This window comes from Rhinoraja longicauda, chromosome 11 (assembly GCF_053455715.1).
Source record: "Rhinoraja longicauda isolate Sanriku21f chromosome 11, sRhiLon1.1, whole genome shotgun sequence".
In the NCBI taxonomy this organism is placed as follows: domain Eukaryota; kingdom Metazoa; phylum Chordata; class Chondrichthyes; order Rajiformes; family Arhynchobatidae; genus Rhinoraja; species Rhinoraja longicauda.
The window spans coordinates 27558594-27586571 of record NC_135963.1 but is presented as its reverse complement, the minus strand read 5'-3'; the positions used below and the strand labels follow the sequence as shown (position 1 = coordinate 27586571).

At 37.6% G+C, this 27978-nt stretch overlaps 1 protein-coding gene across 1 annotated transcript in view; it reads right to left on the bottom strand.

Moving 5' to 3' along the window:
* Positions 1-27978, bottom strand: part of faf1 (Fas (TNFRSF6) associated factor 1) — a 208424-nt gene that overhangs the window by 46237 nt on the left and 134209 nt on the right. The window contains exons 10-13 of the mRNA XM_078408556.1: positions 25973-26096; positions 22946-23009; positions 21446-21527; positions 9368-9522 (exon numbers count right to left, since the gene is read on the bottom strand). Of these exons, the coding sequence (XP_078264682.1) occupies positions 9368-9522; positions 21446-21527; positions 22946-23009; positions 25973-26096 (425 nt within the window). The remainder of the gene's footprint in view (positions 1-9367; positions 9523-21445; positions 21528-22945; positions 23010-25972; positions 26097-27978) is intronic.

Below are 27978 nucleotides of genomic sequence, written 5' to 3'. Positions count from 1 at the left end.
TTTCTGTTAAGAATAGCTGAACTTACAAGATAACTTTGCAAGCTGATGTGCAAGTTTGTCAGGCACAAATCTGAGCACGTTATTCACAAAATAGGAGCAAGTAAATTAAACTTCAGTAGCAATTAGGCAAACGCATTATTCTAAAAAAAGTAAACCAAGCACACATAAAACACGTTCTTGGTGTTGAAAGGAAAATCAGGTGCAGAAGTCTTCCTGCATTAAGCTCACTAAAATTCTTGATGCTCAGAGACATATGAAAATGTATCACACAAAATTTTCAAAAACAAACAATGAATCATTTTAATCATTCAGCTGTTCTGTTAAAACCATCAATTTATCTTGGTGATTACAAAATAATCAGAAAGATTATGTTAAAAAATGAAAATTTTAATTACACTGTTAACATAATTGTAAATGACATTAGATAAGAGAAATAATCCAAGTTAGAATATCAGTAAGATCTTTTTGAAAATGACATTTTGAGCAAGAGGTTTCACTTAATTTATTGTGATTATTAAAATAAAATTAAATAACCTCTATTTGTGCCCTCCATAATGTTTGGGACAAAGGCCCATCATTTATTTATTTGCCCCTGTACTCCACAATTTGAGATTTGTAATAGAAAAAAATCACATGTGGTTAAAATGCACATTGTCAGATTTTAATAAAGGCCATTTTTAAACATTTTGGTTTCACCATGTGGAAATTACAGCGGTGTTTACACAGTTCCCCCATTTCAGGGCACCATAATGTTTGGGGCATAGCAATGTCATGTAAATGAAAGTAGTCATGTTTAGTATAATGTTGCATATCCTTTGCATGCAATGACTGCTTAAAGTCTGCGATTCATGGACATTACCAGTTGCTGGGTATCTTCTCTGGTGATGCTCTGCCAGGCCTGTATTGCAGCCATCTTTAGCTAATGCTTGTTTTGGGGGCTAGTCCCCTTCAGTTTTCTCTTAAGCATATAAAAGGCATGCTCAATTGGGTTCAGATCGGGTGATTGACTTGGCCACTCAGGAATTTACCATTTTTTAGCTTTGAAAAATTCCTTTGTTGCTTTAACAATATGTTTGGGATCATTGTCTTGCTGTGGAATGAACCATCGGCCAATGAGTTTAGAGGCATTTGTTTGAACTTGTGCAGATAGGATGTGTCTATACACTTCAGAATTCATTATGCTACTACCATCAGCAGTTGTATCATCAATGAAGACAAGTGAACCAGTACCTTCGGCAGCCATACATGCCCAGGCCATAACACCCCCACCACCGTGTTTCACGGATGAGGTGGTATGCTTTGGATCTTGGGCAGTTCCTTCTCTCCTCCATACTTTGCTCTTGCCATCACTCTGATATAAATTAATCTTCGTCTCATCTGTCCACAAGACCTTTTTCCAGAACTGTGGTTGCTCCTTGAAGTACTTCTTCACAAACTGTAACCTGGCCATCTTATTTTTGCAGCTAACCAGTGGTTTGCATCTTGCAGTGTAGCCTCTGTATTTCTGTTCATTAAGTCTTCTGTGGACAGTGGTCATTGACAAATCCACACCTGACTCCTGAAGAGTTGAACCGGTACTTTGGATCTGTCTTCACGAAGGAAGATTCAAGCAATCTCCCAGATGTTCTAGTGGTGAGAGATCCTAGGGTGACGGAGGAACTGAAGGAAATCCACATTAGGCAGGAAATGGTGTTGGGTAGACTGATGGGACTGAAGGCTGATAAATCCCCAGGGCCTGATGGTCTGCATCCCAAGGTACTTAAGGAGGTGGCGCTAGAAATTGTGGACGCATTGGTAATCATTTTCCAATGTTCTATAGATTCAGGATCAGTTCCTGTGGATTGGGGGGTAGCTAATGTTGTCCCACGTTTTAAGAAAGGAGGGAGAGAGAAAACGGGAAATTATAGACCAGTTAGTCTTACATCAGTGTTAGGGTAGATGCTGGAGTCAATTATAAAAGACAAAATTGCAGAGCATTTGGATAGTAGTAACAGGATCGTTCCGAGTCAGCATGGATTTACAAAGGGGAATGTAACTAGAAAAATTGACAGGGGAGAGCCGGTGGATGTGGTGTACCTCGACTTTCAGAAACCCTTCGACAAGGTTCCACATAGGAGATTAGTGGGCAAAATTAGAGCACATGGTATTGGAGGTAGGGTACTGACATGGATAGAAAATTGGTTGACAGACAGAAAGAAAAGAGTGGGGATAAATGGGTCCCTTTCAGAATGGCAGGCAGTGACCAGTGGGGTACCGCAAGGCTCGGTGCTGGGACCGCAGCTATTTATAATATACATTAATGACTTGGATGAAGGAATTAAAAGTACCATTAGCAAATTTGCAGATGATACAAAGCTGGGTGGTAGTGTGAACTGTGAGGAAGATGCCATGAGGTTGCAGGGTGACTTGAACAGGTTGTGTGAGTGGGCGGATGCATGGCAGATGCAGTTTAATGTGGATAAATGTGCGGTTATCCACTTTGGTGGTAAGAATAGGAAGGCAGAGTATTATCTGAATGATGTCAAGTTAGGAAAAGGGGACGTACAACGAGATCTGGGTGTCCTATTGCATCAGTCACTGAAAGGAAGCATGCAGGTACAGCAGGCAGTGAAGAAAGCCAATGGAATGTTGGCCTTCATAACAAGAGGAGTTGAGTATAGGAGCAAAGAGGTCCTTCTGCAGTTCTACAGGGCCCTAGTGAGACCGCACCTGGAGTACTGTGTGCAGTTTTAGTTTCCAAATTTGAGGAAGGATATTCTTGCTATTGAGGGCATGCAGCGTAGGTTTACTAGGTTAATTCCTGGAATGGTGGGACTGTCATATGTTGAAAGACTGGAGCGACTAGGCTTGTATACACTGGAATTTAGGATGAGAGGGGATCTTATTGAAACGTATAAGATTATTAAGGGGTTGGACACGTTAAGAGGCAGGAAACATGTTCCCAATTTTGGGGGAAGTCCAGAACAAGGGGTCAGAGTTTAAGAATAAGGGGTAGGCCATTTAGAACGAAGAGGAAAAACTTTTTCAGAGAGTTGTGAATCTGTGGAATTCTCTGCCGCAGAAGGCAGTGGAGACCAATTCTCTGAATGCATTAAAGAGAGAGCTAGATAGAGCTCTTAAGGATAGCGGAGTCAGGGGGTATGGGGAGAAGGCAGGAACGGGGTACTGATTGAGAATGATCAGCCATGATCACATTGAATGGCGGTGCTGGCTCGAAGGGCCGAATAGCCTACTCCTGCACCTATTGTCTATCGTCTATTGTCTATTGAGTGTTTCTGATCTATCGGAGGATTTTTTTTAATTATAGAAAGAATTCTTCTGTCGTCAGCTGTGGAGGTCTTCCTTGGCCTGCCAGTCCCTTTGCGATTAGTAAGCTCACCAGTGCTCTCTTTCTTCTTAAAGATGTTACAAACAGTTGATTTTGGTAAGCCTAAGGGTTGGCTGATATCTCTAACAGTTTTATTTTTGTTTCTGTCTGATAATGGCTTCGACTTTCATTGGTACAACTTTGGTCCTCATGTTGATAAACAGCAATAAATGTTTTCAAAGGTGATGGAAAGACTAGGTGCTGAGGGCTCTCTTATACCTGCATTAAGGAGGCAATTAAACACACCTGAGCAATTAAACACCTGTGAAACCATGTGTCCCAAACATTATGGTGCCCTGAAATGGGGGGACCATGTATAAACACAGCTGTAATTTCCCATGGTGAAACCAAGATGTATAAAAATGGCCTTTAATAAATTCTGACAATGTGCACTTTAACCACATGTGATTTTTTTCTATTACAAATCTCAAATTGTGGAGTACAGACGCAAATAAATGATGGGTCTTTGTCCCAAACATTATGGAGGGCACTGTATGTTACTATACAGGTGCAATTTTACAAATTAGATTGAAACTGTATCAAGTTCACATAGCTGTTCTGATGTCAAGATGGATGACTAAAGATAATTTTATGGAATGAATATTCTGCTGTACTACGAGAGTCACGGGCTTTAAAAAAATACTAAAAAAAATAAAGTTGAAAAGCCATTTTTAGTTTGGCTTATGAGTCTAGTTCTGAATTCCACTCTTTCAGTGATGGATTTAAGACAGTGCTGAAATTACAACTATAAAGCCATCTACTGCTGCGTGCAGATTTCACATTGAACTATTTTATTATGCATAAAGACTGCAAAGGAACAAATGTAAATAAAACTTCCTTTCTCCTGCTGCACTGATAATTCAAATTAAAAATATCCTCGCTAAATATAACAAGACAAGTAAAGAATAAAACAAATAGTGATTAAGCAACAAATGCATGCAGTTAAAGAATAAATCAATCTTTTTAGTTTGTCATAGTGTTTTCTTGGGACTATGCGTTAAGCATCATAATACCTTCTGGCAGAGTTTGGACCCTCTCAAAAGCCAGCACATCCTTCCTAGGATCATCTCAAGAACAAGCTTTTATAAAATTTTACTCAACACAATGGATAATTTCATATTTTCCAGTATCATACTCCATTTGCCATATCTTTCACCCATCATGCACGTGTTGTGTACTACATTTTCCTTTCAGATTCATCAAGATCAACTCAGTCCTACCATCCCTGACCATCTGCATAAATAATCTGGGCTACATGAATTAACTAGATTGACTAAATGAAACAGGGAATCTCCCCTGGGTTCCTGTTTCAGGACATTCTCTACCTTTTGACAGAAGGCAAGACTAGAGATGAAGCCTTGTTTTCCACTATTAATTGAATAATTCCAAGAATTATTAAAGCTTTGTAACTGTCCCTAAATGTCTTTGATAAACAGAGATATTTTAAAGCAATTTTAATCATTCAAAAACATGTTTAAAATATCATATTAAATAATTAAAATCATTAAACTAAAAATAAATATTAAATTATTCAATTTAAATGTCTTTACCTGATCTTAGGTTAGACATTTCCAATCTAATCCACTCACTGTGGAATAGTTTGGATTGTTTTCTCAGTTTTTACAGGCATTTGGTAAAAGCCTGCATTTTCAGTGTTTCGAAACAACTTGAAAATTACATCAAATTTAGGTCTCTGCTAATTACAACTATATGAATATTGAAATTACGCTAGCCGTTGCCAACTTTCCTGAAAAGAACTGACCAGCATTCTGCTGTTTCCAAATAAATACACCTGATAGTTGATCTACAACAAATCCACAAAGGTTGGAGTAATGCACATGATCATCTTTGTCATTCTAGCACGCAGCCACTCACTTGACCTGAATTTACAGTGGATCCAATTTATGTGGGACCAACTGAATGCTGGCAGGAACACCAGCCAGATGATTCGGCCCATTATTATTGATTATGGCTTATGTATTTTACAGAGTGAAAGTTGATGCAAATATCAAATTAATTTATTTTCAATTACCAAAGTTACCACATTTTGCCAAAAAAACTATTCACCCCCAAACTGAAACAGAAATAAAACTAAACAATCCAACTGGCAACTCATGTGATTAAAGTATTATTGATTTGAAACTTCAAAATGCGTTTCTAGAAAATATAAGCCGATTTAAAAAAAAACTTTTAATGAAAGGATAATGTGATCCCCATTTTGTAGCTTATGGATATATACCTGATTAGTCTTGATTTACAATCCATTATGTAATTATAATCAATAAAAGTAGCAGATAACTGCAAAAGCCATTTTATCTCATAGATAGTTTCTGTTGTAAATATGAAGGTGTTACAGGATTATGATAATATTTCATTTTATACGTGGTACTGATTACCCATCAGATATAAATAATGGTTTATTAATGTGTAGATTACACATTTATTTTCAATGTTTTAATAGGCATATACATGAAACGTAAAAAATTGAAATATATCTGTCAACCCCCAACCCCTAACAATTACCTTTTGTAAGATCCTGTGGCATGCTACCTTTTATCCTAATTTATGTTAGTAGGAAATTGATTACACTACACACAATATAACCTAGTAATTATGAATAATTTTCTAGGAACAGTGAACAACAAATAAGCCCATCTGAAACCTTACACTAATAAAGTCATTAGATGCTACCCTGTCAATGGTTCTTTAGAACTTAAGTTATGGGAATACACTAGCTCGTTTGTGAGGATATCGCAAAAGAATAAATGCTGTTGGCAGAATGTAGATCTGGTGTTAAACCATGCTGCAAATTGATCCAGGCATTCTGTTAAAGCTGAGCTGATATCAAAAGCAGTGGAGAAAAGGAGAAAATGAGAGTGTCCAACATAATCCAACAGTAATAGGAGCCCTAGAAAACCAGGAAGAAACAGTGGGAAATGGACAATGGCTCTAGATGTTTTGGAATCTTAATCTTTTGTAAAATCGTTTGTAAAGGACTCTACTGAGGAAGCCTTAAATAAAGCTGATACTTTAACTACCTCTTTCTAAACACAACATGCACAGGCAGAACATTTAGATGACCACTCTACTGGAAAACAGTTCAGATCATGTGCCCTTCCATCTCTCTCCACAGAACAACAATTAAACTCCATCTGTTTCTTAACTACCTACAGAAAAATCCCTATTCAGTACTAAGAAGCAGAACAACATTTAACTCTGGAAGCTGCGTCCCACACAGAGGCCCACACCTGTAGTGGATTTGCAAGTGGGTCAAACAAGACCAGCACGGTCAACTGCTCTCCATCCAGGCGTGCATCATTCAAAGCCTTGTTTGTGTCAGGGGTCAGCAGCTGTGAATATGGTTAATTACTTGATGATTAGGAATGACAGGTGAGGAAAACCTGCTGCTGCAAAGTGCTCAGACAATTTAACATTTGCAATGGCAGATGCTGGAGTTGGAGGGGTACAAATCTCAACATACAAATATTTTTTTGTATGTCTACCCAATAATCATGACATCAAAATAGCAGTTTAACATGCTAATAGACTGATAACAAAAAATTTCACAAATAACATGAATTTTTTTCAGACTTTCTTTGCTAAATGCCTGTTAATCATATTTCAGCAAATAATTAAGTGGCTTTTCTCCTGTCATCAACAAATTCTTGTGAAAAATAGAAAAGTGCATCAGATTTAAAAAGGCACGGAGCAATGAACAAAATAGAATAAATAAACTCACAGAATACAACTGCTACTGGTTGACATTTAATTGAACACATTTCAAATTCAATTTACAATAGTAAATGTGTTCCAAATACTTTAAAAAAATCTTGAACTCGGAAATGAAGTATGCAAAAACTAAATTATTATATATAAATCAACTTGAAATAAGAATTTTGATATTCAATAATATTCAATAATATCCACCAGTAGCTGAAAAGGTTAATTACAGAATGAAGCAAAAACATAATTGTTCCTTACATGTGTAATATCCCACTGACAACCAAATTATTTTCACACAACATTGATTTTCACAGCAAATAAATACTTTAAAATATAACTATTTTGAGGGATTATGAGAAAAGCGTATCTATTAAAAATATTCAAGGAATAAGTGCAGCATAATATTGCCTATGTGGTATACTACAATTGAAGCCAGCTTTCACTCATGCTGATGAGTTCAAGATTTTGGCAGAGAAAATTCAGCCAATATAATCAGGCAATACTATAAACCACAAAATCCATTCCCCTTTTTGTACCTCATTTCTGTCTATTATGGTATAAAGATAGAGTTAAAAAGATTCATTTGATGGACATTAATGTAACAGTGCCATGCATTCAGCTTTTTAAAAATGTTGTGTAATTCTTAAACAGCAATATCTTTTAAAGAGGGAGATGTTCAGATAAAAACTTCCATCGTAACCTCTTGTTTAACAATTAAATTTAACATAGGACATGGGTTAGAAAAGCTTCACAGCCCACAGGAAAGCCCCCTTTGTTCATTCGTAGGAAGGAGGGCTTACTTATTTGAGTGCCTGACTAAGGAAAGCAAAAACCTGTAGCTTTTAAGGATTGGGACTGTGAGGCAAGGAAAGCAAGTTAACAAGGCAAATTTCTTGGGCCAATGTCATTTAGTAATGGCAAGGATATATATATGTATATTTTCAATTTTAGCTAGGCAATGCAAACAAGAAACACATGTACGTAATGAGTAAAAGATATGAAGATTTGGTGTTGGGACATATAGAATTTGTTCAATCTGTGTACTAAGCTAACAACTTCAGCAGGTTTGAATTCTCGGGTGAAAATACTGTCAATTTATGCTTAATAAATCTTTGATATCTGATATTCAATTCTGTAAATCTTTTTATTAATACTAATTGTTCAGGGTGCAGGGTTCTGTGGAATAACTGCTGGAAAATTTAGCAGGTTCACACCCAATCATTGCATTGCATTTAGAATCCAACGTGAGAAACCACTGAGAAATTGAAAATTAACAGCTTTCTAGTCGTTATTCATCATTTCCGTGTTTGTTAATACTTGTGTTGGTTTCTCGAGATCTCTGACTGTTACAGAGAGAAGTGTGTACAGTTGCATGTGAAATTGCCAACATCCTCAAGAACATTCTACGTCATACATCTTAAATATAAAATTACTTCACTTAAAGTTTTTCAATGTTATGTTATTCTGGTAACTCCATCAATCATGTCATACTTAAAGTTGTTTTATTTCGAACAAGAACTTCAGGACCAAAATGGTATCAGCAGAGATTATCAACTAACTAGAAAATGTATTTGCTAAGAACATATATGTGTTTCTTTGGTTTACATCTTTTTAGACAACATCCTAATAGGAATGTTCTCCCGCTCTTGACTCAAACTCCTTTATTAGGAAGAAACATGTCTTTGGAAACCATGTGACATATCAAATAGCTAAATTTGAAGCAGCAAACTATCTCTACCCATTTTATCTCTGATAACACGAGAATTCAGAGTCAAATATTCTGATCTATTTCTTTCCAAAAGGAGACATTTTGATTTAAAAATCATAATTTTAAGAATAATTATCTACCATCTGCATTCAAATGAGAAAACAACACAAGAACTTACATAATTATATTGTTATATGTGTGTATTTTAATTCCCTCATAAGTATTCCAGAGAAAATATAGATCTTAATTATTTTTTATTGATTGATTAATATTTCACCCTCTTGATTAATCTCCGGTGTATGTTTTGACTGTTATTCACATTGTAAAATATTTTAAAAGTTAGCACAAGGTTACTTTTTTTGTTCTAGCTCACAGTCTTTGCATATCCCCCGATTTCCTCAAAATGTCCCATCGATGGTTCTTTAGATATCAGAAAATAGGTAATTTCTTGCTTTTGAGATCACTAGCTTTGTTTTGAAGCAGAACACTTTGCGATATTGCTAATTGTTTATTCAAGATCAATAAACTCCAAATGAGGAACAATTAAACTATAAAATAAAATTGAGTACCTTGCTCTGTTAGCTTCTCGTGTCACATCCCATGCCCAAGTGATAAAATTTTGACTGAGGTAGGAGACAATAGATTCAGCACAGAGTTGTTGGGAACAGAATACGTTTGTAAGAACACTGTCATCATGATGGAGGTAGATGGCGAGCAGCTTTCTCTGATAAAAGAAAATATAGATTATTAATCTAATAACTGTAATCAAAACTTACTCTCCACTGTAAATAACAGGAGATTGCAGAAATATTTAACATGTCAGGCAACATTGATGGAACGAGAGGCAGTAAACATTTCAAGTTGATAACTTTTAAAGAAGTTTTAATTTCAGAGATAGGGAGAAGAAAACAAGAAGTTACACGATGAGGTGGAATGCAGGAGATTCTAAACTGCAAAAGGGATGAAACTGCAGGCAGAAAAGAAGTAATAGCACAAATAAAGGGAACAAAGACAAAGAGAACAAAAGTTCAGTGGAAGAGGTGGCACTACTCCTAGGTGGTATATTGAACTTCACTGGAGTATTATGGAGGCTGAGAACAGAGGGAACAACCTTCCCAAAGTACTGTCGATAAGGAGTTTGTATGTTCTCCCTATGACCGCGTAGGATTTCTCTGGGTGCTTCGGTTTCCTCTCATATCTCAAAGACGTGCAGGTTTGTAGGTTAATTGGCTGCTGTAAATTGTCACTAGTGTGCAAGGTAAAACTAATGTATAAGTGATCGCTGGTTGGTACGGACTCGGTAGGCCGAAGGGTCCGTTTCCACGCTGTATCTCTAAACTAAACTAAAATAATCGCAATTTAGTGATTCGGTTTAGATTTATTATTATCACGTACCAAGGTACAGTGGAAAGCATTGTTTTGCATGCTATCCAATCAGATCAGATATACCATTCACAGATACACTCAATTCAAATTCAAGTACAAAAGATAGAGCAATGGGGAATATGTTGAGTCCAGAATACAATTTCCAGCAATATAGCGCATCAGTTCATTTGACAAAGTCCAATGCTCAATGCGATAGATAATCGAACAGAAACCTAGCTTATGGAAGGACACATGGATCACATTATGACCAGCAAAAACAATATACCAAAAAGAAAGTTGTAAGCAAGTTGCTGTTGTATGTGGAAATTCTTTGCGGCTATGGATGATATGGCAGGAGATGTTCACTTTCCCGTTGGTAGCATAAGAAATTGTCATGGCTTGGCTGCTGGTGGTAACAGGAAAATACACCATCACATCCCAAAGTTAACAGATCTTTAAATAGTGAAAGTAAAGAGGGAGGATTATGTGTTAAAGGTGGTGGGATCTATAGTATCCCAATGTGAAAGCTAATGGAATGAAAAATAGGCAAGAATAACGGAGATCTGACCCTAGTTCTGTGAGAGAAATTGGGGAGTAAAGGGGTGTGCAGGAAATGGAATAGTCAAGGCTCCACAATAGATGGAGGGAAACACTTTTGAGAAACAATTTTATGATAGGTGGTACTGACACATCACGAGATAGAGAAATCAGAGGAATCTGGGAACCAAATGTCATATCGCCAAGTTTCCTGACTATTCCAAACTCAAAGGGATAGTGACTACAGTGGTGGGTGCAAGGAGATTCGGAGTAATATGCATGAGCTGCACAAGTGGGTGATGACATGACAGATAAAATATAAAAAGTAAAAATGTGAGTTCACACAAAACAAATAGCAGATTTTATTTTAAATCAGAGAAATTGGGTAGTATAGATGTTCAAAGGGTTTCAGGTGCATGTGTACACAAGTTTTCGAAAGTTCATTATGAAGGGCCCTGGCAACACCACACCTGGAATATAGTGTATATCTTTGGTCTCCTTAAAGGTAGCACAGCAAAGATTCACAAGACTGATTTGCAAATCAAATAGAGATTTTCTGGGTTTTTTCTTTTTTTCAATTCCAGCACCCACACTATTGCACTACAATATAAAGGAGGATAGCAAAAGTTTTTTTAGGTACGTGAAGAGGAAAAAAATAGTCAAGGCAAATGTGGGTCCCTTGAAGACAGAAGCAGGGGAATTTATTATGGGGAACAAAGAAATGGCAGACGAGTTAAACCGTTACTTTGGATCTGTCTTCACTGAGGAAGATACACACAATCTCCCAAATGTTCTAGGGGCTGGAGAACCTAGGGTGATGGAGGAACTGAAGGAAATCCACATTAGGCAGGAAATGGTTTTGGGTAGACTGATGGGACTGAAGGCTGATAAATCCCCAGGGCCTGATGGTCTGCATCCCAGAGTACTTAAGGAGGTGGCTCTAGAAATAGTGGAAGCATTGGAGATCATTTTTCAATGTTCTATAGATTCAGGATCAGTTCCTGTGGATTGGAGGATAGCAAATGTTATCCCACTTTTTAAGAAAGGAGGGAGAGAGAAAACGGGTAATTATAGACCAGTTAGTCTGACATCAGTGGTGGGGAAAATGCTGGAGTCAATTATAAAAGACGAAATTGCTGAGCATTTGGATAGCAGTAACGGGATCGTTCCGAGTCAGCATGGATTTACGAAGGGGAAATCATGCTTGACAAATCTACTGGAATTTTTTGAGGATGTAACTAGGAAAATTGACAAGGGAGAGTCAGTGGATGTGGTGTACCTCGACTTTCAGAAAGCCTTCGACAAGGTCCCACATAGGAGATTAGTGGGCAAAATTAGGGCACATGGTATTGGGGGTAGGGTACTGACATGGATAGAAAATTGGTTAACAGACAGAAAGCAAAGTGGGGATAAATGGGTCCCTTTCGGAATGGCAGGCAGTGACCAGTGGGGTACCGCAAGGTTCGGTGCTGGGACCCCAGCTATTTACGATATACATTAATGACTTAGACGGAGGGATTAAAAGTACCATTAGCAAATTTGCAGATGATACTAAGTTGGGGGGTAGTGTGAATTGTGAGGAAGATGCAATAAGGCTGCAGGGTGACCTGGACAGGTTGTGTGAGTGGGCGGATACATGGCAGATGCAGTTTAATGTAGATAAGTGTGAGGTTATTCACTTTGGAAGTAAGAATAGAAAGGCAGATTATTATCTGAATGGTGTCAAGTTAGGAGGAGGGGGAGTTCAACGAGATCTGGGTGTCCTAGTGCATCAGTCAATGAAAGGAAGCATGCAGGTTCAGCAGGCAGTGAAGAAAGCCAATGGAATGTTGGCCTTCGTAACAAGAGGAGTTGAGTATAGGAGCAAAGAGGTCCTTCTACAGTTGTACCGGGCCCTGGTGAGACCGCACCTGGAGTACTGTGTGCAGTTTTGGTCTCCAAATTTGAGGAAGGATATTCTTGCTATGGAGGGCGTGCAGCGTAGGTTCACTAGATTAATTCCCGGAATGGCGGGACTGTCGTATGTTGAAAGGCTGGAGCGATTGGGCTTGTATACACTGGAATTTAGAAGGATGAGGGGGGATCTTATTGAAACATATAAGATAATTAGGGGATTGGACACATTAGAGGCAGATAACATGTTCCCAATGTTGGGGGAGTCCAGAACAAGGGGCCACAGTTTGAGAATAAGGGGTAGGCCATTTAGAACGGAGATGAGGAAGAACTTTTTCAGTCAGAGGGTGGTGAAGGTGTGGAATTCTCTGCCTCAGAAGGCAGTGGAGGCCAGTTCGTTGGATGCTTTCAAGAGAGAGCTAGATAGAGCTCTTAAGGATAGCGGAGTGAGGGGGTATGGGGAGAAGGCAGGAACGGGGTACTGATTGATAGTGATCAGCCATGATCGCGTTGAATGGCGGTGCTGGCTCGAAGGGCTGAATGGCCTACTCCTGCACCTATTGTCTATTGTCTATTGTCTATTGTCTATTGTCTATAATTTCCTTTGTGACACCATACAACAGACTGTTTATGGCTCCCTCATTAATGGACATTATACAGAATATCCCGACTGTAACAAAGAATATTATAAAGCTTCCAGATACGTAATATAAGCGAGTTTGTGCATATCATCTTTCAAAAAATATATACAGAGATGAAAAAAAAAAAAAATCACAACGCAGACCATCAAAAGCAACCTTTGAGTAATATTATTTCTAGTGCAGTTTCTTTCCAAATTAAAGTTTGTCCAATTAATTCTGATAGTTTAAATGGTTCATAAATTCAGCATCTTATTTCATATATTATGGGGAAATCCTCATATAGCTGGCAACATCGTAGATCTTTATTTCCTTAATTTTAAAAAGTAAGGAAGGCCTCAAACTGAGATGTAGGAAATAGATATTTGTCTTATTTTATGCAGTGATTTGTTCAGTTTCTCTTGAAAATAGGATATTAATATTTAATCTTATGATGGAATATTGAGAAATGTGTAATTAGTTTGCTGAGAAATATTATGCCTGAACCAGGATTATACTTGGATCAAGATTTTTTTTAAAGTGCAGACTAATTTTGCTAATTAGCAAATCTTTATATCATAACCTATATAAATCAATCATTGATCAGTTTAATGTCAACAAAAATAGTGATTCAATTTCTAAATAAGCGTTTCTGATGCATTAAAAATATATCACGAAAATTTGCTGAATAAGATTATATTTAACAGTAGCAATGGACTATGATTATTGTGAATACGTGTTATAATAGTTTTCTGCATTATTTGATGAAAATTAATGCGCATTTATTTAACATCTTTCATGAGCAAAGGAAATGCTAAAATACTTAGCAAAAGAACGATTTGAATTGAATTTCAGAAAATCATGCAACACAGGAGAAGACAAATCATGCCTGTGCTGGCTCATCAAAAATGTTTATGCTCCTGCTCTTGCATCCCTACAAAAGTTGATCTTTACAAGGAATATCCAAAAGTAAGAATGTGGAAACAAAGAAATGCAGATAGTGGTTAATACACAAAAGAACAAAGTGCTGAAGTAACGCATCAGGTCAGGCAGTATCTCTGGAGAACATGGATAGGTGACATTTTGTGTCAAGACATTTTTTACAGACTGATTGCAGGGGGGGAGGGGGGAGAAGAATGCTGGAAAAGGGAAGAGGCAGGACAAAGCGTGGCAGGTTTTACCACTGGCGAGGGGGATTTTTTGACAGGGAAATGGTTGGAATAAATGCCAGGTATACAAACAATAGGTGTGAGACAGGTTTAAAGAGTTGTGGATTGGGAAGCCAGAGGAAGGAAAGTAGCGGGGGCCAGGTGAGCGTGGAGGAGAAAAATTCGTGGGCGTCCAGGTGGAGCACAGGGGCAGGATGGGGGCGGGGGGGATGAGAAAGAGAGGGTGGTGTGGGGGAGAAAAGGGGGGGGGGTTGGGAGAGGGGAGTAATGTAGTTAAACACACAATCAATTTTCATAAAGGAAGGTTGAGTTGGTTGAGTTAAAATATCAAATCTCCTGGTTTTCATCAAATTATGTCAAAGAATGTTTTCTGGGTAGACTGAGGCTCAAATTGATGTCTCATCCAAAAGACAACCTTCATCACTATAACACTTCTAAAGTTTCTACTTCTACACTTCTAATGAAGTGCTAGACAGTGTTAGGCACAACATTTGAAATATGGGTTGAACCCACACCTTTTGACCCAGGATGGCTAGACAACCAGTGAGCCAGGGTTAAGAGCAATCATGCATTTACTACAGAGTAATAATTTATATGAAATAGAACAAATTAAGCACAGTAATTTTTATTGTATAAACCCAAATTGCAAATCTGTTTTTTGTTGTTATCAGCAATGACACAAATATCCACTTGAAAGTAAATGTGAATGTGAAGAAAGGCACTGAAATGCAAATTTTCGTTCATTAAACCTTTCAGTGTAAATACAAACCCTTTTGAAAAAATAAGAATTTGGAGTCTTTTTTTCGGCTGAAACAATATCTAATTAGGATATAACCACCTCATTGATGGCCTTGTGGTCTTTAATTAAAAGAGGGAGAAGATGAGCCACAGTCTGTTCTGTACTTCATCCATTCTACATTTCAAAGCCCAGTCTGCAATATCCAGGTTACTCCACTAGAATCCCTGCTATTGTATGAAGGTTGTTAGAGAAGGAGGGCAAGGCTATGTTTACTCAATGATTAGGCTTCAGAATAAGCTTCTAGCTCCTAGAGAGACAGCTACCCACTCATTCATTGGGCCAATTCAAAGGCCTTGAGAGATTAAACAGCCACACTGAGCAGGCAACCAAATACAGGCAGAGAAAAAGATATAAAATTCTTTAAAAACTCTTAGATGACTTCATTATTCTCTGCATACGAAACTTTAAGACAGTGTTTAGTTAGTGAAAAACCCACATTGACCTCGTCTAAACCTTTAATCTGTTCTTTGTAGCACCGTTGCTTTGTGGCAAGCGGATGGTTTTCTTTTTCTCCTTTCACCATAAGCTATTAGAAAAGGTCTTGTGAAACTGTCACACAACTTAAAGATATATTCTTATTTCAGCTTCCCACCCATCAAGTACTTCTCAAGAAAGAGAAAACACAGTGCTTACTGATGCCACACTTCAGACAATCCCATTGCATTTTTAATACCAGTTATGGATAAACTTAAAAGATCTGGTTCAAGATCTTTTTCCTTTGAATAGTAGACTGGATTCAGATTATATTAGAAGGTTTACTTTATTGTAATATTCACAGGGTGCAATGGAATTCATTGATCATGTTAAGCTCTCAGAGTAAAACAATATACACAGAGTGATGATAAATACAACAATAAATATGACACGATCAAAACAGTAGAATGGTGCAAGATTGTAGTCCAAAATCCAAGTGGTGCAAAAGAATATTAAAATATGACAGAGGTGGTAAATTTAGTCAAAAAGAGATTGTAGGTCAGTGAGCCTCACACCAATGGTTGGGGAGTTATTAAAGACTATTCTGAGGGACAAAAATCACTTGCATTTAGAAAAGAATGGGCTAATTAGGGACAATCAACATGTCTTTGTCTCAGGCAGGACGCTTCTTCCAAACGAGATTGATTTTTTTTGAGGACGTGACATGAAGTGGTATTCGACAAGGCCACTCATGGTAACCTACTCCAGAAGATTAAGATGCATGGGATCCATGGTGACATGGCAATTTGGATTCAGAACTGGTTTACTCATAGTAGAGGGTAGGGGTGCAAAGATGTCTTTCTGGCTAGGGATCTGTGACCAGTGGTATTCCACAGGGATCACGGCTGGGGCCTCTGTTATATGTGATATAGGAAAATAATTTGGATGAAATTATAAATAGGTTGGCTGGCAAGTTTGTTGACAAAACAAAAATTGGTGGATTTGTAGAGTGAAGATGACGGTCAAAGGGTATTGCAAGATCAGTTACAGACATGGACAATAGATGGCAAATGGAGTTTATTCCGAGCAGTATGAGGTGTTGCACGTTGGGAGGTCAGATGTAAAATAAAGTATACAGTTGTAGGCAGGACCCTTAACAGCATTGATGTTCAGAGGGATCTTAGGGTCCAAGCCCATAGCTCCCTGAAAGTACCAAAACAAGTTGATAGAGTGGGAAAGAAGACAGATGGCATGCTTGCCTCCATCAGATGGAGTATTATGTACAAGAATCAGGAGGTCATGTTGTAGCTTCATAAAACTTTGGTTTGGTTGCAATTGGAGTTTTGTGTGCAGTTTTGGTCGCCCTGATTGTAGGTGATTTCGAGAGGCTTTGGAGTTGATTCATAACAGGTATTCGTTTTTAGTTTTATCAAAAATCTTTAATTTTTAATATTGTTATGATAGTGAACATTTCCCCACTCATTTCCTCAACCTCTTCATGTTTAGGATTTGGATCCTACTACAATGCGGGATAAATGAAGCAATGCTAAGTATTGATGGACTTGGAGAATCTGGAAATAGTCATGATCCCATGGTATTGTTCTACAAGTAAAAAAAAGCTTGTGGGAACATTTTCATACTGTTTAGTACATATGCTGCCATCAACCTGCTCTGGTGTTGGAGAACGTAAATATGCAGTACAGTGGCAGGAGAAATCAATCAAATTATTTACGTTGTCCAAGACATTTTGGGTCTATAAATCAGAGGTATCCATTTCTGTTGTATCTCTTCCACTTACCATTGCTTAATTTACTCTTCAACCAAATAACCATAGTGAAATGTCCAACCTTTAAAATTAGAACAGTATGAACCAAAGAGTCCATTGACACTTAAAATATAAGCAATAAAACTCCAAGCATAATCTTACCAGCATAGCAATAATAACACTACCCCTAGCAGAAATCTAAAGATAACATGTTATCAGGCTCATTTTCAAATTTTCTTCTCTAAATTAATTTATGAATCTATCTTCACTTTCTATTGGTACTGTGATGTATCAAGCTCTTCTTGTAGCAATGTACATCTAATGCAACATTTTAAAAAAGAACAGATTTAATTTCTGAAGGAATCCTTATTCAAAAATTACCTAATCCAATCTCTCTCTGCAAATTCTTATCTATAAATGTCTTACAAATAGTAACGGATAGTCTATAAACTGGCAATTTTACAAATCTCAACAGATTAACTTGAACATTCCCTGGAGGATGCCCTTGCGTTATCTCTTGTACTAAAAAATTAGACGAAATGCCAAGCTTCCTTGATGTTGAACAAGTCAATTGTGCTCAGTCAAAAAGACAAAGAATTGCAAATAATTTTCTTATACAGAAAGCCTAGCCGTGCTAGTGACATTTTGCACACTTCCCTTTGCCCACAGCAGTAGGATTTGATAGTTTTCATGTACAAAAGCTAGGAAATAAAAGTAGAGTTGTGACACAGTCATAGATCACATTCTTCCCCCAATTTACACTTTTTCACATTCTATCAAACTCCTTTTCTTATCTTTACCTCTTTTAAGATGTACACACAACTGCTTATCCAAGATTACACTGGTAGTATTATTTGATCATCTATAATAACATAATTATGAATATAAACAACCAAAGAACAAGCTAAATTATCAGCAATAGATATCAATTGTTCCTCTGGTCTTGCACCCAGGAGTTTCACCTTTAAAAAAAAAATAAAGCAACTCTCTCATGCTAGAATCACAACATTCCAGGGCTTCAAATCTGCCTGTTAATTCAACATGCACATCCACAACCCAAAAGGCATTATTCTTTAAAAAAAAGTAAATTCGTTCAATCTCCCAAATTATGGACAATGCTTCACGGCAATCTGAAAAGATTTGTTTTCCATTCCTTAAAATACACTGCCATGTTTCTCAATATACATAATGTCAAGTAAAAGTCAAGCTTGATCTACAATGAATAATGTTGTAATTTCTTATATTGTTAGCTGCATCAAATATGTATGCTCATGGTACTATAGCACGGAACAGATCCTTCAGCCCAAAGTCACTATGGTGATCAGGATGTCTTTCTACACCAATATAATTTTTTTGCATTTACACCATATCCTTCGAAACCCTTTCTATCCACGTCCCTGTCCAAATTTTTTTAAAATGTAATAATTGTACCTGCCTTTACCACCCCCTCTAGCGGTTTATTCCAAATATACTTGTGGAAAACGTTCACTTTTGATCTTTTTATCTTTCACCTCTCACTACAAATGGATGGCCTCATGTTTTATCCTGGGAAAAAGTCTGTGACCATATATCACATCTACGGGGCTCATAATTTTGTAAACCTCTATGAGATATCCCCTCAGTCTGCTTCTCTTCAGAGAAAACAGTCTCAGCCTATCCAATGGGTCATTGTAACTCAAGTCCTTCAGTCCCAGCAATAACCTAGTGAATCTTTTCTGCATGCTCCCTAATCACATTCTTCTAAAAGCATGGTGGCCAGAACTGCACACAATACCCCAAGTGCAGCCTAACAAACGATTGGTACAACTGTAATATGACATCCCAACTCCGCAATGCCTTGGTGAAGGCAGCAGGCAAATTATATACCTTCACCACTGTCTACTTGTGTTAACACTTTCAGGAAACAATGCATTTCTAACCCAAGATCTCACTATTCAATAACACTCCGCAGGGCCCTGCCATTCACTGTGCATGCCAATTTCCCAAAGTGCATCAGTTCCCACTTGTCAAACTTAAATTCCATCTGACATACCCCTGCTCGAATTCCCAGGTGATGAATATTCCGTGGCAACCGTAGATAAACCTTCTACACTGTCCAATGTATCATCTATTTTTTGGGTCATCTGCAAATTCATCTAAATTGTTATTATATAAAAAACAAAAGAGAACCTAACAATGATCCCTGCAGCATATCACTATCCAGGTCTCCAATCTAAAAAGCAAGCCTCCACTACCACCCTCAGGTTCCCTCTACCAAGCCTATTTTGTATACAATTTGCTATCTCACCCGAATGCCACTTATTCTAACCTTTTGGACACACCTGATAAGAGGGACCTTGTCAAACACCATGTTGAAGTCCACATAGACAACGCTCGCCCATTAATGAATGCTTTAGTTAACCGTCATGGTCATCTCAAAATACTGAATCAAATTTGTGAGACATTATATCGCCAATGAACAAAGCCTTGCTGACTATCTACAATCAGTCTTTGCCATTCCAAATGTAAATACATTTTGTCCCTCAGAATGCCTTCCAGCTATGGTCCCACCACCGATGTTAGGCTCACTGGTCTGTTGTCCCTGACTTGACCTTGTAGCCCTTCTTATCTAAAGGTACATTAGCCATTGTCCAGACTTCTGGTACCTTACCCTGGCTACAAAATTCTCTGTCAAATGTTGAAGGATCCCATTATGCCACACAATGGCAAAGAAAATAATTTAAATTTTCATCTTGAAATCTAGATAAAGGCTGTTTTCTGTATCAACACACAAGTACATGTGTTTGAACCTTTTCAAAACACTATCTTGTCTAAGAAACGTCAACTATTTAATTTCAATTTTTGATTATAAAATAGCATCTCATTGCAATAAAAAAATTAGTTGCATTCATAGGGAGACAATGAAATATTATATATTGTAATTTTTTAATAAATGCAATAAAAAACCTCAATCAAAGCATTATATTTAGTGGTATTTGTTTGGTTTCAAGGATATAAGATTTTTTTATTTAAAAAAAGATAAACAAATGAAAATAGAAAAGATAAAAAAGCAGTCAACTGGGCCATCACTCTAATCTGTACATAATCAGTCTAAAGCATCCTGATTAGATGAACTGTGAGCGGCATCGTGAGAAAAACTTAATCAAGTGTAGTGTTTTACTTAGCGATTAAGTATATATCAATTGATGGTATTCCAAAATCCTTAGTAATCCAGCCACTCAAATAAACATTTAATGAGTTTAGGTTAAAAAAACCTGGCAGTGGATTTAAAACACATTCAAGCACCCCATACTTTTCCTTCCTTTTGTGTGACTTTGTACTTTAAAATAATGGAAAAATTACAGAATTTAAAACTAACTTGCAAAGAAAAAGCATTTCTGCATTTCAAATAATGCGAGACCAATGACATATGTTTATAAAGGTTTAGGTGTCATTTTCATTGTTGATAAAAATTAAACCATCCAAAGCTGAAACAAAAATCCTTTCTACAGTTTGTTAAAAAGATTTCTGTGGAACATGCCAATAATAAATTCACTTTAAATGAAACAACTGAATATTTGACAATTTTTGGATTAAAATGAGAGAAAGATCATTTAAGGTTAATTTCTTTATTTTAATCAAAACATTAAACAGATGATAAAGGGTTATAAAGTACTTCAAAATCTGTTTAACTCCCCCTTCTTTCCCCTCTGATGAAACTTTCTATACTATTCTGTATAGGTATTATTACACGTTTAAAAATAAACACTTTATATTTGGAAGCACGTATATGTTGCTCTTTGTGAAATTGAGTTAGCTAATTGTACTGTTATATTTTTATTCACTATTTCGACACTGCGTGATTAATATAAATGTTGTATTCCACTCCAAAAATATCTTACCAGAAATTAACAATGACTAATTGTTCAGCCAAATGAACACTTAACTATGCCAGAACCAGTTTAGTCAAAGATTGGGGTGGGGGGAGGTGCAGAAAGGAAGAAAAGATGCCCATTTTTATATGTATTTTGTCCAAAGACACCACCTATTCATAAGATGAGACTGAAAAATTAATAGATATTGAGCTAATATCTTGAAAGGTCACTTACATCTCTGGCTTTTCCGTAGAATGCTTCTTGAAAGGCAGCCTCAAGTGATCCAATAAAGAATACAGGATGACAATCACCATACCTATTATTTGACAAAGATAATTAAATTTGATTCATGGGGAAAAAAGCAATGAAGTCATACTCCCCATAAGAATATGAAAATGGAAACAAAAATAGGCCAACCAGCCGGCGGACCACATTCTACCATTCAAAAATAATTATGATATATTTTACAAAGCACATTGCTCCCCTCTCTCGATTGTCATTTATCCGAGAACAAAAAAAATATCACTCTCAATCATAAATAGGGTTAAAAAATGCCGGGCGGCACGGTGGCACAGTGGTAGAGTTGCTGCCTTCTTGCGCCAGAGACTTGGGTACTGTTTGTACGTTCTCCCCTTGAGACAGTATCTTCCCATATTGCAAAGACGTACAGGTTTGTAGCATAATTGGCTTTGGCAAATTGTTCCTAGGGTGTAGGATAGTGCTAGTGTACGGGGATCTCTGGTCTGCGCGGACTCAGTGGGCCAAAGGGCCTCTTTTCTCACTGTATCTCTAAACTAAAAACTAAAGGAATATCTTCTGACTCAGCCCTATCCAATATACTAAGATCACTAATCCTAGATTCACGGCAGGGAAAACAATTTCTAATGTCTCCAATATTAACCCCTCGAAGGTTTTTGTGCGTCTCAATGGATTCATCTCTTAGTGGTCAAATTTCCAGAAAATGCGGTCCAGTTAATCACATTTGAAAAGGGAGGGCACAAACACCAATGCCTGATTAAAGTGGTTGTTATGTACTAGATAACATTTTCACAACAAATTATTTTACTGAAACCAATTATAGAATATAGTCCAATTTACTCTTCAGTAAGTGTGAGGTCAGATAGTCTCAGTCATTCCCACAATTTACTATACTTATTGCACCCCATCCACACAAACAGAGAATAACATTTTCATACAATATATATAAATGTTTGATGGAATAAATTAAAATAAATTACAACTGATGACTAACGTTTTGATTCAAATATATCCAGAAAACACATTAGAGTGGGAGGCATTTTCTAACCTTGCTTAAAAAATGGTCTCTCAATTTTAATTTGAGTTGACACACCAATATATTCAAAGTACATTAAAAAGTCCACTACAGTCTGCATTTAGTGTTGTGCTGTGACTCAATTACTGGGTTCAGACTGCCCAAACCAATCTTTGTAATATCCAAAAAATACAAATTTCTTAATCTACTATTAATATTCACAAAATATGAAAGTGAATAGATTTTCATTTCATTAAATTATTTTAAAGAAAATCAGTTTAACATATTCAATTTAGAAATTTATTCTATTAAAATTTATCATTTTGTTCTCTATGTCTTATTCTCTACTTCTTTCTAACATATGATTGACAACTTGTAACATTGTTCGACATTAGAGAAGATTTTTCATAAAAGAGTGTTTTAAATAGCTAAGACATCTTTTAAGGAAAATATAACTGTACCTTGAAGAAAATTCTGCAGTAAATTGTAATAAGGCATCTCCTTCATTTTCAGCATCATCAGGCACTAGCAAAGAAATATAAAGTTAAAAGTCCGTTTTCTGGATTACAGAGATTTTAAAATGTTCACTGAGTCCTCAAAATGTTATTTTATTAATTGGAATCAAATAATTTTTGTGTAATTTGTAAAATAAAATAACTTCAACCTCAAAACATATTGAAAGCACAAGTTTGAGTTGTGGAATGGTGAGTTGTATCGCATACAGCAAAGTTACGGCATTGCACATCACAAGTTGATATTTTATTTATTCAATAGTACAGTAGGCAAGTCAAATAAAAACAAATGAACTATTGCCCACTTCTAAGGCTTTATTAATTTATAGATCAGTTGATATAAAGTTTACTGGTATTTAGTTAATTAAAGTCACAACACAGTTTATAACAATTTGACAATTTCTATTAAAACTAATAATGGAATAACAGATCTAAGATTTAAAATAAATTACGGTCACAAATGAATATAATTAAAACATATTCTTAACTATGATTACAAACTTCAGCATAAGTCAAAAATAGGGAAAGCTATATTTATTCATAAATACAAGAGAAAAACTAAATCGTTGATGCATATTAATTAATTTCAGATTAGGGATTCAGGAAAAACATAGACACATTCAGTTATGCCCAAGAAGGAATAAAACTTTTTTTTCCCCATCTATTTAATGTTTAAATTAGTTGTTTCATGATGCAATTTTTAGTTCTGATTGTCTTTTTCTGTGACAGTACATTGATAATTTGTTTCCTAGTGTGATTTGGCAATTAGCGAGTCCGGTATTCCGACTGAGCATGCGCAGGTCATAGGTTGCGGGGGCATAGAATTATTCACCAGGATCTTTAACCTGTCATTATCTCTGGCTAAGGTCCCCAAGTGCCTGAAGTCGCTACCATAGTGCCGGTGCCGAAAAAAGCAAAGATCACCAACCTGAACGACTACCGTCCGGTTGCCCTAACTCCTATAGTCATGAAGTGCTTTGAAAGGCTGGTCCTCTCACACATCAAATCCAGCATCCCTGACTCACTGAACCCACATCAATTTGCATACAGGTTAAATAGATCCACAGAGGACGCCATCTCTCTGGCTGTTCACACTGTCCTGACTCACCTGGAGAGACAGGGCACGTACGTGAGGATGCTATTCATTGACTATAACTCTGCCTTCAACACGGTCATCCCCTCCAAACGCATCACCAAACTCCACCAGCTAGGCCTCAGCTCGTCGTTATGCGACTGGATCCTGGACTTCCTGCTGGAGCGACCGCAGGCAGTGAGAATGGGCCCGCACCTGTCCTCCACTATCACCCTGAGTACTGGCACAACACAGGGCTGTGTTCTGAGCCCCATGCTCTACTCCCTCTTCACACACGACTGTGTTCCTGCATTCGACACCAACACCATTGTCAAGTTTGCAGACGACACAATGGTGATCGGGCTGATCACCAACGGAGATGAAACAAAATACAGAGCGGAGGTACAGAACCTGGCGGACTGGTGCTCTGATAACAACCTGTCCGTAAATACCACCAAGACCAAGGAGCTGATCATCAACTTCCGTAGGTCACACAACGGGGAATACGCCCCGATCTTTATCAACGGGGACAGTGTGGAGATTGTGTCCAGCTTCAAGTTTCTGGGCACTCACATTTCGGAGGACCTCACATGGTCCAATAACACTGCTGCGCTGGTCAAGAAGGCACAGCAACGACTGTTCTACTTAAGAACACTGAAAAAGTCTGGTCTACCACAACAGATGCTGACGACATTCGACCGCTGCACCATAGAGAGCATCCTAACACATGGCATCCCTGTGTGGTATCTCAGCTGCACGGAGGCAGAGAGGAAAGCTCTTCAGCGGGTAGTCCATAGAGCTCAGAGGACCATCGGAACACAACTACCTGCCTTGGAGGGCATCTACAACACACGACGCCTCAGAAAAGCCACCAGCATCCACAAAGACTCTTCACGCCCCTGCAACAGTCTGTTCGAACTTCTACCATCGGGCAGACGATACAAGGCCTTCTATGCCCGTACCTCCAGACTCAGGAACAGCTTCATCCCCAGGGCCATAGCTGCTATGAACCGGTCCTGCTGAGCCGGATGGTCACATCGCACAGTGAACCGGCGGCACAGATCTACTTGCACTTTATTCTGTTTTAAAACTGTTCCAATTTGTTTCATTGGGTTGTTTAAATTAATACTGACTAGCTAATTAATTTATTGCATCGTATGGGAGGCGCATTCCCAATCTCGTTGTACCCCTGTACAATGACAATAAAGATATATTGTATTGTATTGTAAACAAACCGTTTCATCCGTTTTTTCCAATTTTTCTCTTTATAGGTAAGAAAATACTGTTTTTAAAACTGTTAATTTGGTGTATATATGGTTAATTAGTAAAAACTACGATGATTTTGTAGTTTTTTTTTTGTTGCTTTATGCGGCGATTCTAACACTCCATACATCACGACATTGCTGGAGCTGCAATTAGATAATCCATTCCATCACCTTTGATTTCCTTCCTTCAGCAAAATCCTCATTAGCATCCCATTCACTATAATATAAACTCAACTTTCCCTCAAATTGGTGCACACATTTATATGTTTTATTTTCTTTTGTTTAATTGTTTATAACACACATTGGCTGCAACAGGATTTGATCTCCACTGTCAAAGTAATCATGTTTTTATTATCATTGAAAAAAAAAGATAATTCAGACCACTCCTCCACTATAAACTGCTTCCTTAAATTCCTCTCCTTGTTGCTTGATAGTTTCGTATCACCGGCTAAAATAAATGCCAAAACTACTTGAAGCAAAAAATGATGAACCTCATTTATCGGAGATTTTACATTAGCAAAATATATTTTAATTATGCATATTTATTTTCTCTGAACTAACTAAACAAAATAAGACAGCAACAATAAATTGTAGAAGGGCAATGAAAAATGTTTGATATTACCAGTAATACCAACTTACTCATTGGAGATTTTTTTGATCCAGAAGAAATCATGCCAAAAAGTTCACCATCATCAACCCCAAACTCAGTAGCATCTTCAAAATCATCTCCTTCGCTGTCACTGACCATGTGAACATCAGTACACTAAGGATTTAAAAATGATCAAATTAATAAATTCCTCCAGTGGCCAATGCAATCAAAATAAATTTTACAGCAAAAAAAATACAAAAATAGAAACATTAAATAAATAAAAGCACAAACTAAATTGTTTGCATTTTTTAATGATTGTTTCTGTTATTCCCCAAGAAATGTAGTTCAACAAGACTGACTTGTCCATTTGAAATCATGAACTAAACAGATTCATGTTTTTTCAAAAGAACATTGGAAAGAAAAATCTGAAGCAAAATGCTACTGATCCTAAAATTGTGAAAATAAAAGAGTAATATGTAGGAAATACTCAGAAGGCCAGGCAATATCTGTGGAGAGTGAAACAGTGGTGGTGTTTCAGTCCAATGACCTTTCATCAAAACTGGGATAAATGAAAGAAGTTTTAATTTGGAGCAAAGGTAGAGATGGGGGAGGGAACAAAGGTGAAAGTCCATGAAGATTGATGGCCAAGGAGATTGAACAACATAAGTGGAGGTAAAGAGGGGAGTTAAGTATATTTGGGGGAGCTGTAAATAGGGGACAACAAATTATATCCAAACGAGAACAATGCTAGAAATGAGATACAAGCCGGGAATGGCTGATAATCTGAAATTGTTGAGCCCTAAAGGCTGCAATGTCAAGCTGGAGGACGAGGTGCTTTTCCTCAAGCTTACATTGAGTTTCATTGGAACAATGTAAGAGGGGTCAGACTAACAGAATTAAATGACAGACGGTGAAAGCTTAGGATCATGGGAATGTTCTGCAAAACTTTTGGCCAATGTTTATTTGATTTCCCCGATAAAGGAACAAGCACATTGTGAGCATTGAATGCTGCACTGGAAAGTCCACAACAGATTGCTGCATCAACTGGAATAAGTGTTTGGCTCCCTAGACAGGAAGGGAGCAGGGAAAAGGAAAGATATTCCACTTTCAGGTGCAAGCTACAGAGGAGATGCAGGTGTGGGCTCAGTCACAATGGGGGTTGGGAGGTAGGTGGAAGTGTTACAACGTGATCCCACCACTAGTCAGATCTTCCTTTCCCCACTCCTTTCCACTTTTGCCAGGGACCACTCTCTTCACAATCCCTGGTTCATTCCTTCCCTTCCCCAGGTACTTTCCCCTGCAACCATATGGGATGCAATCTATATACAAAAACTCTTGTTTGTTTGTTTGTTTGTTCATTCCTGAGCTACAGCCAAAACGGTACATGATAGGGCGACAATTTTAGGCCCATCTTACTCACCGTCATCCCTTTGGTGCTAATGGAAGACGTTTCATTGAAATCGGTGTTATATTTTTGTTATTCACATTTTTAAGTTTAAATCTATCTACTAAGGAGGGAGAGGGGAAGGGGGGAGAGGATAAGGGGGGGTTGAGGGAGATGGAGTGGGGGGAAGGGGGAGGGGGCAGGAGGCAGGGGGGAGGGAGGGAGGGAGAAGAGGGTGCTACACCAATACAGGAGAGGTTTGGGTCCACTTGGTCTAGTTGCAATCTATGCACCTCCTCTCTCACTTTCCATCCATGGACCTAAACAGCCCTTCCACATGAGGCAGAGATTCATATGCACCTCCTCAAACAGTATCTAAATTTCAGTTCCTCTCAGAATCTTGCCTGTCTCAACATATTACTTCACATTCTCCTAAACCCAAACTAGTGTAGGCTAATCTTACCCAATCTCCATTCACAGGACAACCCCGTCATCCCAGTCATCAATCTAGTGTATCTATGCTGCATCCAGCATGATCCCTTCACAGAGCCAGTATCTGTTAGTTTCTCACCTTTTCAAATAACAGCCCTTTTCATTCTTCTTGGCCACTCACTTTTCTATGTGCTTTTGCAAATATCCTTTATCCTTGTTGTAGCTCATTTTGTAATCAAA